The sequence below is a fragment of the Bos grunniens genome, chromosome 6 (genome assembly GCF_055505025.1).
Source record: "Bos grunniens cultivar Pamir isolate PY7600 chromosome 6, Bosgru_T2T1.0, whole genome shotgun sequence".
Taxonomy (NCBI): Eukaryota; Metazoa; Chordata; class Mammalia; order Artiodactyla; family Bovidae; genus Bos; species Bos grunniens.
This window is the reverse complement of record NC_141170.1, coordinates 16,817,896-16,835,003: the sequence shown is the minus strand read 5'-3', so window position 1 is coordinate 16,835,003 and position 17,108 is coordinate 16,817,896. Positions and strand designations below refer to the sequence as shown.

The window sequence follows — 17,108 nt, the reverse complement described above, 5'->3', positions numbered from 1 at the left end:
CAAAAGTAAAGTGCTTAGTACAGTTCACATTAAATGTTCAAGAAGTTTTTAGCTGCGATTGCTATTGTCTCCCTAACCTGGAGAAGAAAATGGCAACCCACTCCAGTATTGTTGCCTGGAAAATCCATGGACAGAGGAGACTGGTGGACTACATTCCATGGGGTCACAAAGAGTTGGACACTACTCAGTGACCAAACAACAACAATTGCTATTGTGATCATTAAAAACATAGTTTGGCACTGCTAATAATAATGCTGAATGTGCACCTAAATATGGCTCTTTAAAAGTCACTTTCAAAATAGGAGTAAATCAAAACTGTTTTTTGCTCATACTCCTTTGCTTTCTTTGCAATTCCAGGCACTGTGGTGGTTCAACAGCTGATGTCAGTGATGATTGGCAAACATGATCGCCTCTTCCCCAAAGATGCAGAGCTGCAAAGCAAGCCCCAGGATGGCGTGAGCAACAACAACAATGACCTTCAGAAGAAAGCCCTCATGGGGCAGCTACAGAACAAGGAGAACAATAATACCAAGGACAGTCCCGTAAGGCGGTGCTCTTGGGACAAGCCTGAGTCTCCCCAAAGAAGCAGCATGGATAATGGATCCCCCACAGCTCTGCCAGGCAGCAAAACCAACAGCCCCAGGAACAGCATCCACAAGCTGGATGTCTCTAGAAGCCCCCCTCTCATGGTCAAAAAGAATCCCGCCTTCAACAAGGGCAGTGGGATTGTCACCAATGGGTCCTTCAGCAGCAGTAACGCTGAAGCACTCGAGAAAGCCCAGACCACTCCCAATGGGAGCTTACAGGCCAGAAGGACCTCTTCCCTGAAGGGGTCTGGTACCAAAATGGGCACCCACAGCATGCAGAACGGAACCGTGCGCATGGGCATCTTGAACTCTGATACCCTGGGGAACCCCGGGAATGGCCGCAGCATGAGCTGGCTGCCCAATGGCTACGTGACCCTGAGGGATAATAAGCAGAAAGAGCAAGCAGGAGAGTCGGGCCAGCACAACAGGCTCTCCACCTACGATAACGTCCACCAGCAGTTCTCGGCGATGAGCCTCGACGACAAGCAGAGCGTCGACAGCGCCACCTGGTCCACTTCCTCCTGTGAGATCTCCCTGCCCGAGAACTCCACCTCCTGCCGCTCCTCCACCACCACCTGCCCAGAGCAAGACTTTTACGGTGGGAACTTTGAGGACCCCGTTTTGGATGGACCCCCGCAGGACGACCTCTCCCACCCCGCGGACTATGAAAACAAAAGCGACCGGAGGAGTGTGGGCGGCCGCAGTAGTCGGGCCACCAGCAGCAGCGACAACAGTGAGACCTTCGTTAGCAACAACACCAGCAATCACAGCGCCCTGCACAGCTTAGTGTCCAGCCTGAAACAGGAAATGACCAAACAGAAGATAGAGTATGAGTCCAGGATAAAGAGGTGAGGAAAACCTGGAGCCCCTAGTGGCCAGAGAGGGTGCGACAGCCTCCTGTGAGGCTCGCCCGGGTTAAATCCGCTAACTCCAGTCAGAGACCCGGGTTCAGGTCCTACGTTCGCCATTTGTAAGCTGTGGGACTCAGGGAAAGTTCACTTCATCTCTGTGAGTCTCAGCTTGCCAATGTGAAAATTTTTAAACTCTAGTAGTAATCTACCTCAAGGTGAAAATTGCTCAGATGTGTCCAACTCTTCTTTCATGGGGATTCTCCAGGCAAGAATACTGGAGTGAGTTTCTATTTCCTTCTTCAGGGGATCTTCCCAACCCAGGGATCCAACCCGGGTCTCCTGCGTTGCAGGCAGATTCTTTACCAACCTCAAAATCATGTTAAGAAATCATTACACATTGTCCCCAGGACAGAGCAGATGCTCAGTAATTCTACCTCTTGTTATTAGTAAAAGCATGGATTTAGGTTCAAAAGCTGGGGAGAGGAGTGGGAAGGGATGTCTGGAGAACAAGGAGTTCATTATCACAGGAAGAGGATGAAATGAGAGTAAATAGAAGTTGGAAAATAAACAGATCTTTGTTGTTCATTATGTCCATGGTTGAATGCTTGGGGTTAATGCTTGTCTGCTGTCGCCCAGGCTCAGACCAGGCCACAAGGATTCAGCAGTGAGTAAAGAAGACAAAAATTCAGCCCTTGAGGAACAGGCTTGCAGTCCCCTGGAAGAGATAGATAAATAAGTAAACTGATCCTATGCTAAGTAGAAGACTGAAGCAGGGAAGAGGGGTGAGAAGTGTTGCTGAGGGTAATTCTAAGTGTAGGGCCCTGTAGGAGGCAATGATGCAGATACCCAGCAGAAGTGGAAATGCCCTGAGGTGGGATGGACAAGGAGCTCAGAGAGGTACCATAGAACCTTCAAGATCATCTTAATCTTTGGCTTTTACTCTGAGATTGGAATCCAGGCAAGTTTGTGAGAAAAGTGATAGCATGAAGTATAGTCATATAGACAGGAAACTTGTAGCACAAACGGGGAGCAAAAAATATGATTTATAAGGAAACCATTGTGCTGAAACCTAAGTGATACCAGTTGACATCTTCTCATAAAATATCCAAGAGAGGAGTTGGCTTAGCAACTTCAAGGAGTTAACCTGGGAAAGATAAAGGATATTGGCTGAGCATATTGCCTTGACAATGCCCCTGACTATCAGATGCTCCAAGGTCTTGAGAGGCAGCAATACAGAAAATGGAGCCGCTGCCCCACAAGTACAGCCTTGTGCTGGAAACCTGAATATCACCACACTCCACAATTTCACCAGGGTTACAGGAATTACAAAACTGATTGTTTTTCTGTTCACCTTTCAGTGTAGTATAGGGGAAGGACCCTGCACTCTTAAGAGCAGGTCTGAGGCTCAGTTCAGCCTGAAGTAGCCCCTCTAGGGGCCTCAGCCCCAGGCCCAGGCTGTGCCTTGGTAGACCCCTTCGTGTTCTAAGATCCTCATGGTACGTGAACGTCTTTGTCCTGTTCAACTGCTTCCATGGCCCTAAACCACACATGGTTGTTTTCTTTATATATAAAGTTGACCTTCATGTATTTTAATGTTTCCCATCCATTTATCAATTATCAAGCCAAAAGATACATATTTTTAAGAGCTATGGAAAAGTAAATAAAAATACCTACATGTTAGATTGAAAAATTACTTTATTGGAAACAGAAGCTTGGTTTGAATTTTTCTAAATAATGCCAAGTGACAGGAGACTTAAATGAGAAGAAAAAAGAGCATTATCATCTTATAAGGCTGCTCTTCTTTCTGAATGTAGTTTATGGAACCAATGGCTACCAAATCTCTGAATTGCTGCCAATGCATGATGGTAAATTAGCACTTAGCAGTGGAAAGCAAGAGATGACACTTGAAACTTGAATTAAGATAGAGCATATATTATTCTGAACAGTTGCAAATGTACACATTCATTTCTGAGAACATTGGTGTTACATTTATGTTCTGAGTCTGTGGTGCATTTCAGAGACTTTGATAAGAGGACGTTTCAACAGAATGTCATCTCATTGGCCTCTTTCATTGGCATTTTTACCCACTTGACAAGCAAAGGAAGAGGTCCATGATAAAACGGGGTAGAGGATCTGCCATATGACCAAGCCAAGCAGTATAAGAAGTGATTGTTCTAATTACTGGTCATTACTGTTTAAAATTATATATTTCTCTCTCAATTCCTTTTTAACTCTACAAGTATTGAGGCTAGATAGATGATAGATATGTGTGTACATATATACATACATCCCTAGATAGGTAGATAGATCATGGAGAAATAAATAGATATTACTTTATTTATGTATCATTGATATATATGATTTTTAGTTTTTAAACATGTGAGTTTAATGCTCTTCTCTCCCTCAAATTAGTTTCTACCTTTATTATACTGTGGTCAGATCAATTCATTTATAGATATCAGTCATTTGGTCTGGTAAGAAGTATTGTCTTATTATTGGTTTGAGATTATATATATGACCAATAGATCAAATCTGTTAATCAAGCTGTTCAAATATTTTTCATTTCTCCTAAATTTTATTTGCTAGATCTATAATTTCTAACAAAGCTTTCTTAAAATTTCCTAATTTTTGTGGATTTATCTATTTATATTTATAATTTTGTTATATTTTATATTGAGTAACTTGGGGCTATACAACTAGATGAATGCAAGTCCAGAATTGTTTATATCCCCCTAATGAATTGATCCTTTTATCATAAAATAATAGTAATAGTGCTTTTTGCCCCCAAATATTTTTCTGATGTTAATATTCCTATATAATTTCTATTTTCATTAATAACTCCTTGCTATATATTTTCCATTGTTTCAAGTTTTGTGTATAATTATTTGAAGACATATTTTTTCAGTCCTGGAGTACAAAAGAGTACATCTCCTCTTTTGTTTATTTCATCTCCCCCATTTTCTGAATTTTCTCTCTATATCCCTTACTAAAGTATGTTGGACCTTCTTAGTCCAATCTCCCTCTCCATCTTTGTTAATTTCACCTTCTTATATTAAATTTTCATCTTTTTTCATTCCATGAGGCATTTGGATAGTTTTTCTCAAAGCTGTTTTCTCATTTATTTATTTCCTCTTCTGATTCAATTCTGTCACTTCACTCAACCCATGAGTAGAGTTTTCGTAGTCTCTTTGCCATTAAAGACTATTGATGTTCCAAGCTCTCAGTTGAGTCACTTTCAGCCTTCTGTCTCTCTTATACTGGATATCTCCTCTTCCCTGTGTGAAAAGTGAAAACCTAGTCGCAGCTTCTAGGGCTTCTATCTGAGACAAATACTCCTCGTATGTTTTCACTTGCAGTTCTAAACTTGTTTCTTCCTTGGTTCTGATACCTGAAGATGCTCTTTTATTTTTTTAACTTTGTATTTTAAAAATATTTTTCTAACATATTTTTCCAACATTAGTCTGTGCTTGCAATGGGAGGGGTTTCTTCTATTTTCAACTCAGCCATTAGATTCCAGGAAGTTTCATACAGGTGCCTGATATGTACAAATGCATTAGTATATTTTTAAAGGATAGTCTTCCTTGATATTAAAGGTTGAGTTTCTTCCAACTTTTTTATTTCTAAAACAAATAGCTTTACAAAGCAAAGAGAATATATTGGGAAATAGTTCTGGGTGAGAACCAGCACATTACCAGGTTTTTAATGTAAAACACATGATCATGTGATCAAAATGGCCTTCCAAACTAATTAAAGAATGTGATTTTTTTTTTTAATCTTAGTTGCTTACAAAGAGAGAGCAGATTCATCTTTAAGTGTTCTTATGATTATCTGGATGAAATAACATATGGGACTCATTATTTCAGAGCAGAAAAATAATTGAGATTTTAATTTGAAAATTATTAGAATAATCAGATTTTTGAGTGCTAAGTGTGCATTAGCCTCTCACATTTCAGTAGCATGGCAAATTCAAGCATACCCTTGCAACTTCCATGCATAACAGGAGAAATTAAGATGCCAGCTATTACCAAGACACATCATCTAATAAAGAAGTGCTTAATGTTCCTCCTTGAACAACAGCAATAATAAGTTGTGTTTTGGAACTTAGTGATTATGGAGAAAACTCTATTTTTTAGGAAATTATCTAAAATTATATAGCCATCTAAAAAAATACAGCTATCAATCTATAAAATACAGCAAGTCCCCTACATGCTGCTGCTGCTGCTGCATAGTCACTTCAGTCGTGTCCAATTCTTGTGCAACCCTATGGACTGTAGCCCACCAGGCTCCTCTGTCCATGGAATTCTCCAGGCAAGAATACTGGAGTGGGTTACAATGTTCTCCTCCAGGGGATCTTCCCAATCCGGGCATTGAACCTATGTCTCCAGCATTGCAGGCATATTCTTTATCTCTGAGTCACCAGGGAAGCCCAAGTCCCCTACAAGGAACCTTCCAGTTGTAAACTTTCAAAGAAACAGATGTGCATCCCATTAATGTCAGGTGTGAGTAAAACTGCAGCTTGCCCTCTGTCTCCTATTGCTGGTGATCCTTCAGCTCTACCATCTTCTACCTCCTCTCCCTCCTTCAGTCAATAATTCTTCTTGCCTGTTTACTTGATACCAGACCCTGTATGCCAGCTGTTGTACTGTATTATTGTACTTTTCAAGGTACTATACTGTAAGATTAAAAATGTTTTCTTTTTTGTATTTTTAATGTCTTATTTCTATGAAAAGTATGATAAACCGATTATAGTACAGTGCTATATAGCCAATTGTGTTAGTTGGATACTTCAGCTAACTTCGTTTCTTGGACTTACAAGCAAATTGGATTTACAAATGTGCTCTTGGAACAGAACTCATTTGTATGTAGGGAATTTACTGTATAGTGATCTTAAGATACGTTAACTTGGAAGACAGAATCGCAGCTAGCAGGCTACTTAAGTGGACTCTGTTGTCACAAAATGTCAGGTGAATTACTTATTCAACACATGTAAGCTCTACTTCTCTTGTGAATGTAAGGCGGCTACTTTTAGAACCACTTTTGTAAGAGGGGTGCTGTATAGTCCCTTCTAAGTCCATTCTTAACAGTGGACTTACTCTCTCTAGCAATGACATTTTCACTGCCACTCTTTTTCCTTTGGTAGAAAGCAAATTTGACGGCCCTCTTTTCTTTACAACTTTATCAGACTTTCCCCTTTCTTTCAGTGAAGACAAATTTACATTTAATGACTCAGGAAGCTTTATAGTTTGGGCTCCCTCCTGCTTCTGCCAAATTCTGTGCTGCATGATGAGCCTGGTCTCTGGCTTCTTTGTGCTGAAATTCACTCATTCACTATCAAATGACAATGAAGTGCTTCCAAGAGAGGTCTTGGGGTCTTGCAGAAATGATAGTGAATCATGTTATGAAATAGTAAAAAAAGAAAAGAAAATATATGTATGTATGTATTAATCAGTGGACCTTGATTCACTGATTTGAAAGGGCTCATTCCAGTTTCCAAAGCATTGCAGAGACAGAGTTTAGGAAATATTTTTTGTAATCTTTTTTACATTTCAAAAAACAAAATTACTTTATCTCTTATTCCTTCTCCCACCCTGTGCAGCTTAGAACAGCGAAACTTGACTTTGGAAACAGAAATGATGAGCCTCCACGATGAACTGGATCAAGAAAGGAAAAAGTTCACGATGATAGAAATCAAAATGCGAAATGCCGAACGGGCAAAAGAAGATGCAGAGAAAAGAAATGACATGCTTCAGAAAGAGATGGAGCAGTTCTTTTCCACGTTTGGGGAGCTGACAGTGGAACCCAGGAGAACGGAGAGAGGAAACACGATATGGATCCAGTGAGGGGCGCTCTCTCCTGCTGTCTCGAGCGGCCCTGGGAAGGACGCTGGGGATTCTGGTGGGAAGATTATATGGGACCAGGTGGCTGGTCACCTGGCTGTACAGAGTTCTAGCTGGGGAAGGCATATCATTTATAGACATTACCCGCCCATATCTTCAATGTGTACCAAAGTTGTATCATGTCCTATAATGCTACTGTTAAGTGTTACAACTGGATATGTGTATATAGAGTAGTTTTTAAAAAGTAAACTAAAAACAAGAAGCATATCTCAAGAATTATTTTATTGGCAGTCTTGTATTTAAAATGTTAAATCAGTATGTCATTGCAACTTAGCTTGCTTTCAAGCTTCACCCCTTGCACTTAACATAAGCTATTTTTGGCATTGTGTTATCATCAGCTTATTTTATAGATCAATATTTTTATTTCCCCTTTTGCTGAGGAAACGGAGATAAGCAGATATATAAATATATGAAAATATATATGAGATGAGTTATTAAAATCAAAAGAATACTTTGTGGCTGTGCTGTTTGTGCTGATAGACCTTGCCGTGACCAAAAAGAGAAATGTAAATAATTTTATAAAATATGATGGAATCCCCAGGAAACTTTGAATCACTCTATGAATTCTGCCCTTGACACTGTTCAGTTTTCTTGATGAGATGGTTTGACACAGGAAATTTTAGATTAAGTAAAAAGGTCTCCTTCTCAAGTCCCCTGCTCTGTCTTGCCCATGCCATAGACGCATGTCTCCTATGCAGGATGCACTTTAGAGGGGGAAAAAATCATTAAAAAAAAAAAAAAAGAGCATTTAAGTAGTCATGCCTTGAATTGCTCTTTCTGCTGGATGGTTATGAGAGAAAATTCTTCCTGCCATTGGGATGTTGAGAAACAGTGTTTGCTAATTATGGTGTCCATGTTGAGCACCTGTCCCCTTACCAACCTCCCCCTGCCCTGAACTGCCCTCCGGAAATGCAAACAGTGAAACAGTATTACCGTATCTCTCTCAGTGAAACTGTTGGAGTACGTGCCTTATATTCTTCTTTTGCTCAGGCTGACTGTTCTGTTGCCATCTAGGATCCTTTCCGAATGAGAGCTGGCAAAGGTAGTTTGAAGCCAGAGGGAGGTGATGGAGGGAACAGGGACCAGGAGAAGGATGAGACAGTTTGGAAGAAACTATCTGGCTTCTAATTTGTTTTTTTACAATATTGTCCTTCCCTATTAAAACATATTTATTCACAATAATTTTAAAATGTGAATCTTTAAAAGTCCGATGGTGATCAATTTGTGAGCATCACTAATGATAACTTTCCAGACTCTCTGGGACTCTCTGGAGCTGGAGATTGGAGAGAACAATTCTTCACAATTAAATAAGGCAATGATTTTGAGAAGCAAAGCAAATAAATCTTTCTCGGACTAGAACAGAAAGTCACAAAAGGCATAATTAGAAATAAATACTACTTGCGTTTATGGGATTTGCGTTGTTTGGAGGCTCTCTGCTTGTGTGTATTTATTTTCAAGGGGACAGTAACCTTTACAACCTCTGTTCTTGTCACTGTGCTGCCTTTGTTTATATTTTTAAACTGAGCAAGCTTATGTGGTCCTTTGGTATCAACCACTGTCTCTATAGCAATAGCTCTTTTATCTTTAGTTCCCTTTTCTCTCTCTCTTCAATTCTGTAGCAAGATACTCCTACCTGGATATCCTATAGAAAATTCAAGTGCAAAATGTGCAAAAATGATCTCTTATCTTTTCCCAAGTCCCTGCCTTAGTTAAAAACCACAGACTCATAGGAAGCTGTATGTAACAATAGTAAAAATCAAAGACTATGCAAACTGCTCATGTTCAAATTTTTTCCAATTGTCCAGCTGTTACTAAATCTTCTGTGCATCTCTTTTTTTCATCTGTAGAATAGTTGGGCATAATAAAAATACTGCTCTCATAGACCTATGTGGTTTCAGCAAGGTAGCTTATATCAGGTTGAGGACGGTACCTAGTATACAGGAAGGGCTCCATCAATGTTAACTGGAATTTATCTCTACTCTACCCTCTTCTTCATGTTAACATTCACTCATCAAGTACTGTCTAGTCCACCCATCCTCACCTTTTTCATCTGCTCGCTTTGATCAATTTCTCCCCATCTCTTGATGAAAGCATCTCACCCAGCCCCTTAAGTTTTGGTATTTCATTTGCAGACTGCTCTTTGTAAGTCATCCTTCTGACCACTGTAGCCTTTTTAATAACATTCAAATGCCCCTCACACAGTATATATGACTCTAACTTGCAGTTTCAGTCTCAGATCCTGCCACTTCCCCCATACCTGTAATGCTGTCTCATGCCTCTGGAACGTTCCACCTTCTTTTTCTTTAAGATTTTTTTTCTTTTTTGATATGGACCATTTTTAAAGTCTTTATTGAGTTTTTACAATATTGTTTCTGTTTTTGTTCTGTTTTTTTGTGTCATAAGGCAGATGGGCTCTTAGATTCCTCACCAGGGATCAAACCTGCACCCCCTGCATTGAAAGGAAAACCTTAACACTGGACCACCTGCAAGTCCCTCCACCTTCTATCATTGTGTGCATCTTGACTGCCTTCCTTCTATCTGGCACACACCAACCATGTGTTTTTTGGTTTTTGTTTTTTGCCAAATCAAATATCAGTTCAGTTCAGTTCAGGCACTCAGTCGTGTGACCCCATGGACTACAGCATGCCAGGCCTCCCTGTCTATCAACTCCCAGAGTTTACTCAAACTCATGTCCATTGAGTAAGTGATGCCATCCAACCATCTTATCCTCTGTCGGCCCCTTCTCCTCCTGCCTTCAATTTTTCCCAGCATCAGGGTCTTTTCAAATGAGTGAGTTCTTCCCATCAGGTGACCAAAGTATTCGAGTTTCAGCTTCAGCATCCATCCTTCTAATGAATATTCAGGACTGATTTCCCTTAGGATGGACTGGTTGCATCTCCTTGCAGTCCAAGGGGCTCTCAAGAGTCGTCTTCAACACCACAGTTCAAAATCATAAATTCTTTGGCGCTCAGCTCTCTTTATGGTCCAACTCACACATCCGTACATGACTACTGGAAAAACCATAGCCTTGACTAGATGAACCTTTGTTGGCAAAAGTATGTCTCTGCTTTTGAATATGCTATCTAGGTTGGTCATAACTTTTCTTCCAAGGAGTAAGAGTCTTTTAATTTCATGGCTGCAGTCACCATCTGCAGTGGTTTTGGAGCCCCCCAAAATAAAGTCAGCCACTGTTTCCACTGTTTCCCCATCTATTTCCCATGAAGTGATGGGACCAGATGCCATGATCTTAGTTTTCTGAATGTTGGGCTTTAAGCCAAATTTTTCACTCTCCTCTTTCACTTTCATCATGAGTCTTTTTAGTTCTTCTTCGCTTTCTGCATAAGGGTGGTGTCATCTGCATATCTGAGGTTATTGATATTTCTCCTGGCAATCTTGATTCCAGCTTGTGCTTCATCCAGCCCAGCATTTCTCATCAAATGTCAGCTCCCCTTTAAAGCTTCCTAAGATCTCAATGGAAGGTTAGTTGTGCTTTGTGCTCCCAATTTATATATATCCCTTTTACCCTTTTCCATGTCTGATTGTTTTCTTCACCAAGTTAAAAAGCAGTTTAGGAAGCAGCAAAGTGGAATGGTAATTGCAGGAAGCTGAGAACCATACAGAAGTAAGCATCTTAACAGTTAGAACCGGACATGGAAGTTGGACATGGAACCGGTTGGAAGTTGGGAAAGGAGTACGTCAAGGCTGTATTGTCACCCTGCTTATTTAACTTATATGCAGAGTACATGCAGGCTGGATGAAGCACAAGCTGAAATCCAGATTGCCAGAGAAATATCACTAACCTCAGATATGCAGATGACACCAACTTTATGGCAAAAAGCAAAGAGAAACAAAAGAGCCTCTTGATGAAAGTGAAAGAGGAGAATGAAAAAGCTGGCATAAAACTCAGCATTCAGAAAACTAAGATCATGGCATCTGATCCCATCACTTCATGGCAAATAGATGGGGAAACAATGGAGACAGTGGGCTGTTTTCTTGGGCTCCAAAATCACTGCAAATGGTGACTGAAGCCATGAAATTAAAACATGCTTGCTCCTTGGAAGAAAAGCTATGACCAACCTAGACAGCATGTTAAAAAGCAGAGATATTACTTTGTCCACAAAGGTCCATCTGGTCAAAGCTATGGTTTTTCCAGTAATTGTGTATAGATGTGAGAGTTGGACCATAAAGAGAGCTAAGCACCATAAAATTGATGCTTTTGAACTATGGTGTTCGAGCAGACTCTTGTGAGTCCCTTGGACTGGAAGGAGATTAAACCAGTCCATCCTAAAGGAAATCAGTCCTGAATATTCACTGAAGGGACTGATGCTGAAGCTGAAGCTCCAATACTTTGGCCACCTGATTCGAAGAACTGATCATTGGAAAAGATCCTGAAGCTGGGAAAGATTGAAGGTGGGAGGAGAAGGGGATGACAGAGGATGAGATGGTTGGATGGCGTCACTGACTCGATGGACATCAGTTTGAGCAAGCTCCGGGAGTTGGTGATAAACAAGGAAGCCTGGTGAGCTCCAGTCCATGGGGTCACAAAGAGGCAGACATGACTAAGCAACTGAACTGAACTGGACTGAATATGCCTCAGGCAAGGCACAAAAAAATGATAAGTCATTTAACCTTTGAGCCTTAGTTTTTTCATCTGTAAAGTGAAGATGATAACTAACTCTATTGATAAATGCAGTTTCTTAAGGCACCAGAAAGATATCTTATCGATTTTAGGTGCCTCCCCCTCCATCGTCACTGGCCTTCCCAGGTGAAACAATGGTAAAGAATTTTGCCTGCCAATGCGGAAGATGCAAGAGATGCAGATTTGATCCCTGGGTTGGGATGATCCCTTAGAGTAGGAAATGGAAAACCACTCCGATATTCTGGCCTAGAAAATTTAATGTACAGAGGAGCCTGGTGGGCTACAGTCCATGGGGTCACAAAGAGTTAGACACGACTGAGCACACACATTCTTCACCATTGTTATGCCACAGAGTATCAGCATGGAGAGTTAGCAATAAATTTTGTCTTTGCTTTATGAGGGATACTGTTATTAATCTTAATTATAAATAGTGATGACAATCTTCAGTCAATGCATGCCATGAGCAACTTGTCCATCTGGGTTTTTATTGGTTTTTATATTAATTCAGCTGAAAGCCTAGAAAAATATCAATGGGAAATTGACATAAGAATAAATTGGAAATATACATGTAGTGTTGAGGGTTCATTTGCTGCATTCTGCATACATTTCTTTAAAACTCTTTAGACAACTGTGATGATTTTTACATTATGGGCTCAGGAAAAAAGACTTGCTTCCAAGTGAGTCTATAGTACTGGTTTGACTTATCAAACTATATGGCTATGTATCCTTTAATGAACACTTAAAACAGAAATGCCCATGCCATCAAGCTAACTAAAGTGCAGATTCTATATGTAAATTTATCATGAAGTGACTAAAAACTCCAAGTAGAATTTAAATAATGTCATTCCAATTTATTCACAATCTGAGGATTCCTTTTACAAAATTATATCAATGCTAGGTAAGAGAGTTTAAATCTCTTTTTAAAGATATAATTAATATGATATAATATTCTAAAATTAATTCATATAATTAATACTGCCATAATTTTAATGAAATAATTATCTCTCATTGGAAATGCAGGAGTGGATTAAAGACTGGGGTTGTTGTTTAGTTGTTAAGTCATGTCCAACTGTTTCCAACCCCATGAACTGTAGCCCGCCAGTCTCCTCTGTTCAAGGGATTCTCCAGGCAAGAATACTGGAATGGGTTGCCATTTCCTTTTCCAGGGCACCTTTTGGACTCAGGGATCAAACCCATGCCTCCTGCATTGGAGGTGGATTCTTTACTGCTGAGCCGCCAGGGAAGCCCCAAGAAGCCGACCACAAACCCCAGGGTTCCTTACACTGCAGATTTGTGCCTTCTTGGTGTAGCATCCTAGAAGAGAAAATTCATGAACTTTTGCATTAGGAGACCTGGATCATAATCCCAGCTCTGCAGCTTAGAAGTTATATAAGCTTAAAGGAAGTTACGTCAAGTTTGTAAGCCTGTTCATTTTTATGTAAAATTGGGATAATAATAGTGTCTTTTCCTTATTAGATTTTTTTGAGGCATGAATAAGTGATTAGCACTGTATTTGGCATATAGTAAGTGTTCAGAAAATGAAGATCATAGCATCTGGTCCCATCACTTCACGGGAAATAGATGGGGAAACAGTGGAAACAGTGTCAGCCCCCTTTATGTTTTGGGGCTCCAAAACCACTGTAGGTGGTGACTGCAGCCATGAAATTAAAAGACGCTTACTCCTTGGTAGAAAAATTATGACCAACCTAGATAGCATATTGAACAGCAGAGACATTACTTTGCCAACAAAGGTCCATCTAGTCAAGGCTATGGTTTTTCCAGTGGTCATGTATGGATGCAGTGGAGAGTTGGACTGTGAAGAAGGCTGAGCGCCGAAGAATTGATGCTTTTGAAGTGTGGTGTTGGAGGAGACTCTTGAGAGTCCCTTGGACTGCAAGGAGATCCAACCAGTCCATTCTGAAGGAGATCAGCCCTGGGATTTCTTTGGAAGGAATGATGCTAAAGCTGAAACTCCAGTACTTTGGCCACCTCATGTGAAGAGTTGACTCATTGGAAAAGACTCTGATGTTGGGAGGGATTGGGGGCAGGAGGAGAAGGGGACGACAGAGGATGAGATGGCTGGATGGCATCACCAACTCGATGGACATGAGTTTGAGTGAACTCAGGGAGATGGTGATGGACAGGGAGGCCTGGCGTGCTACAATTCATGGGGTCACAAAGAGTCAGACACGACTGAGCGACTGAACTGAACTGAACTGAACTGAAGTATTCTATAAATGGTAGCTGTTGGCTCCCAAATTACTCCTGTTAAAAGGATGCTTCTGGAGCTCATAGCTGGGTTCTGGCCTTGGGAAACGGACCAGCAATGAAGCACTAGCATGCACAGCAGCAGAGGCTGTAATTGTGACCCTGTCTCAAGGACTCTAATTTTACCTTTTCTCAGATGATCTGCCGAGACTGATGACAAGAGAGAGGCATGCTAAAAGCATCCTTTCTATTTGGAATTAATACAATTACATCCATAATCTGGGAATAAAATCTAAAGAACCACCTCTAACTGTCCATCAATTTTGTCTATGTGGACATAGAGGAAGACAATGGGCATTAAAGGTATTAGGTAAAATACGGTGAAAGTGCCTAAGGATATGGCCAGTGAACACGCCTACAGTCATATCAGCATCACCTTTAGTGAATATTCGTTGAAGGAGTCCACATTCTAGACTAGCAGGAGGCGAGGTGCCCTGGGATACCTTGTTGTTCTTCAGTTGCTAAGTCATGTCCGACTCTTTGTGACTCCATGGACTGCAGCATGCCAGGCCCCTCTGTCCTCCACTATCTCCAGAGTTTGCTTAGATTCACATGAATCTGAGCAAACCCCAGGAGATATTGAAGGACAGGAAAGCCTGGCGTGTTGCAGTTCACAGGGTCACAAAGAGTCAGACGCAACTTAGTGACTGAACAACAACATGTCCCTTGAGTCAGTGATGGCTATCTAACCATCTCATCTTCTGCCACCCCCTTCTCCTTTTACCTTCCATCTTTTCTAGCATCAGGGTCTTTTCCAATGAATCGGCTCTTTGCAACAGGTGGCCAAAGTATCAGAGCTTCAGCAACAGCCCTTCTAAATGACTATTCAGGGTTGATTTCCTTTAGGACTGATTAGTTTGATCTACTTGCAGTCCCAGGAACTCTTAAGAGTCTTTTCCAGCACCACAGTTCAAAAGCATCATTTCTTCGGTGCTCAGCCTAGTTTATAATAATTTCCACATGAGATGTATGGCAGATGTTAAAAGACCACAGAGGTGAGGCTGGGCAAGGCACCACAGAGCCATCACTATGACATGAGCCCTAAAGGATGAGTTGGATGTAATCAGACAGGGAGGCAGTTTGGAGCCAAGACCTCCCTGGAGCACACGTGGAACAGCATGTACGAAGGTGCTTGTGCTACAGACTCCAGGGAGGGGGCCTTTTCAAATACACAAGATGCCCTATCCAGCCTGTGCCATCGAGGTGGCCTTCTACCTAACCACCTTCCTGCACCCTGTGAGACTTGAAAACACACGTAGGTCCCAGGCGGCTTCTACTCTTTTATTCAAAGGAAGCAGCCAGGGCATGAAGTGTTTTGCCTTGTTTGAATTCACAGACCACAGGGAAAGAGGGCTGGATTGGTGGCTCCTGTAGGTCTCTTTCATTATTCTCTTTATAGTCTTCTTAATGGGACCAGTGGGAAATGAGCCAAGTGTTAGAACTGCCCAGCTGAAGTGCCTCTTGTTGCCAAGTGACTTGGATAACGAACAGTTTCCCAGGCAGCCTGACTTTACTGAACCTACTCTAGAGCTTTGAGGGCAAAGTTTAGCCAATGATAAATGTGTTGTTTAACATCCCATTTGTGGCTCAGGTCCAGGGCCGAATGCCACTCTTTATTTATGGACTGTGTGTACCTGCTGTCATCATAGCCCCTCGAGGGTCAAGCCCAGGCGAGACCAGCCCACACAGGTAGGAGTCCTTTTGTTTTAACTCAGGGGGTCCCTTTCTTAAGTGGAGAGTACAGGTAACAGGATAACACTGAATTGTCTGAATGAGGAGTCAAGTTGGACTATTTGCTTGGAGCAAAGCTATCTCTTGGCTCTGAGGGGAGCCCTTTAAGAATTTGTGAAAACACTAAGTCCATCCTAGCCCTTTCCTCCAACACGCACGTTCCCTGCCTCCACAAGTCATTAGAATTGGCTAACGACTCTTAGCCAATTAGAACAGGCTCCCACACTTCGCCCTCTGTTGTTGTTGCCATTTAGTTGCCCAGTCGTGTCTGGCTCTTTTGTGACCCTATGGACTATAGCCTGCCAGGTTCCTCTGCTCATGGGATTTCCCAGGCAAGAATTCTTGGAGTGGCTTGCCATTTCCTTCTTCAGGGGATCTTCCTGACCCAGGGATCGACCCCTAACTCCTGCATTGGCAGGTGGATGCTGCTGGGCCACCTGGGAAGCCCTCACCCTCTGTTACTTTTCATCGAAGTAGCTAATGGTCCTTGTCACTTGTCTCCACCTGTGAGCTCATCCCCATCTTGCTCAGCACATTCCCACATTTGCTTCAAACTCTGATCCCTCTCCCATTATTCCCCAACCTTTCCATTACACCTTCTAGATCTGCCAGCATCCCCTCTCCATCTTTCCTGAAGCAGCTATGTCCTAAAGACATGGCTGTCCTGCAGCCCTCTCCAGGGTGGCCTATTTTTCCTTCCCACAGCACAATTCAACACAAATGATAATTCCCACAATTATCATTAGCCTGATGGAGAGGAAGGTCTCTCTTTGCTTTTTATTGCTACTTTCAGAGGGTTGATCCTGTCTCCTCCCTAAGAAGCTTCTTGGAAGTACATGTCACATGCAAGAGTATTTTTAGCATCTAATCAGCTGTTTGTCCTAACCTCTATTTCTCTGTCATATACCAATCTGGCCACACAGCTCCTTGACCTACTCGGTCCTGAAAAGTCTTGTTTTCCTTTGCCCAAACATCAGCCACCTGTGCCCAAGGTTGACCTCACACCATGACGTTACAAAAAATTGTTGCTGTTCTTGGGTCTCTAAGTCATGTCTGATACAGTGACCTCATGAACTGCAGCATGCCAGGCTTCCTTGTCCTTCACTATCTCCCAGAGTTTGATCAAATCAAGTCC

The 17,108-nt window shown here is 41.6% G+C and overlaps 1 protein-coding gene across 8 annotated transcripts in view; it reads left to right on the top strand.

The window, feature by feature from the left end:
• The window catches only part of ARHGAP24 (Rho GTPase activating protein 24), a 614,546-nt gene extending 606,760 nt beyond the window's left edge, over positions 1–7,786 (top strand). For all 8 annotated transcript variants that reach the window (XM_086404970.1, XM_086404972.1, XM_086404971.1 and 5 more), the window contains 2 exons: positions 358–1,435; positions 7,035–7,786. In XM_086404970.1, coding sequence (XP_086261096.1) covers positions 358–1,435; positions 7,035–7,278 — 1,322 coding nt within the window. In that variant the 3' untranslated portion in view covers positions 7,279–7,786. The remainder of the gene's footprint in view (positions 1–357; positions 1,436–7,034) is intronic.
• Positions 7,787–17,108: the final 9,322 nt, after the last annotated feature.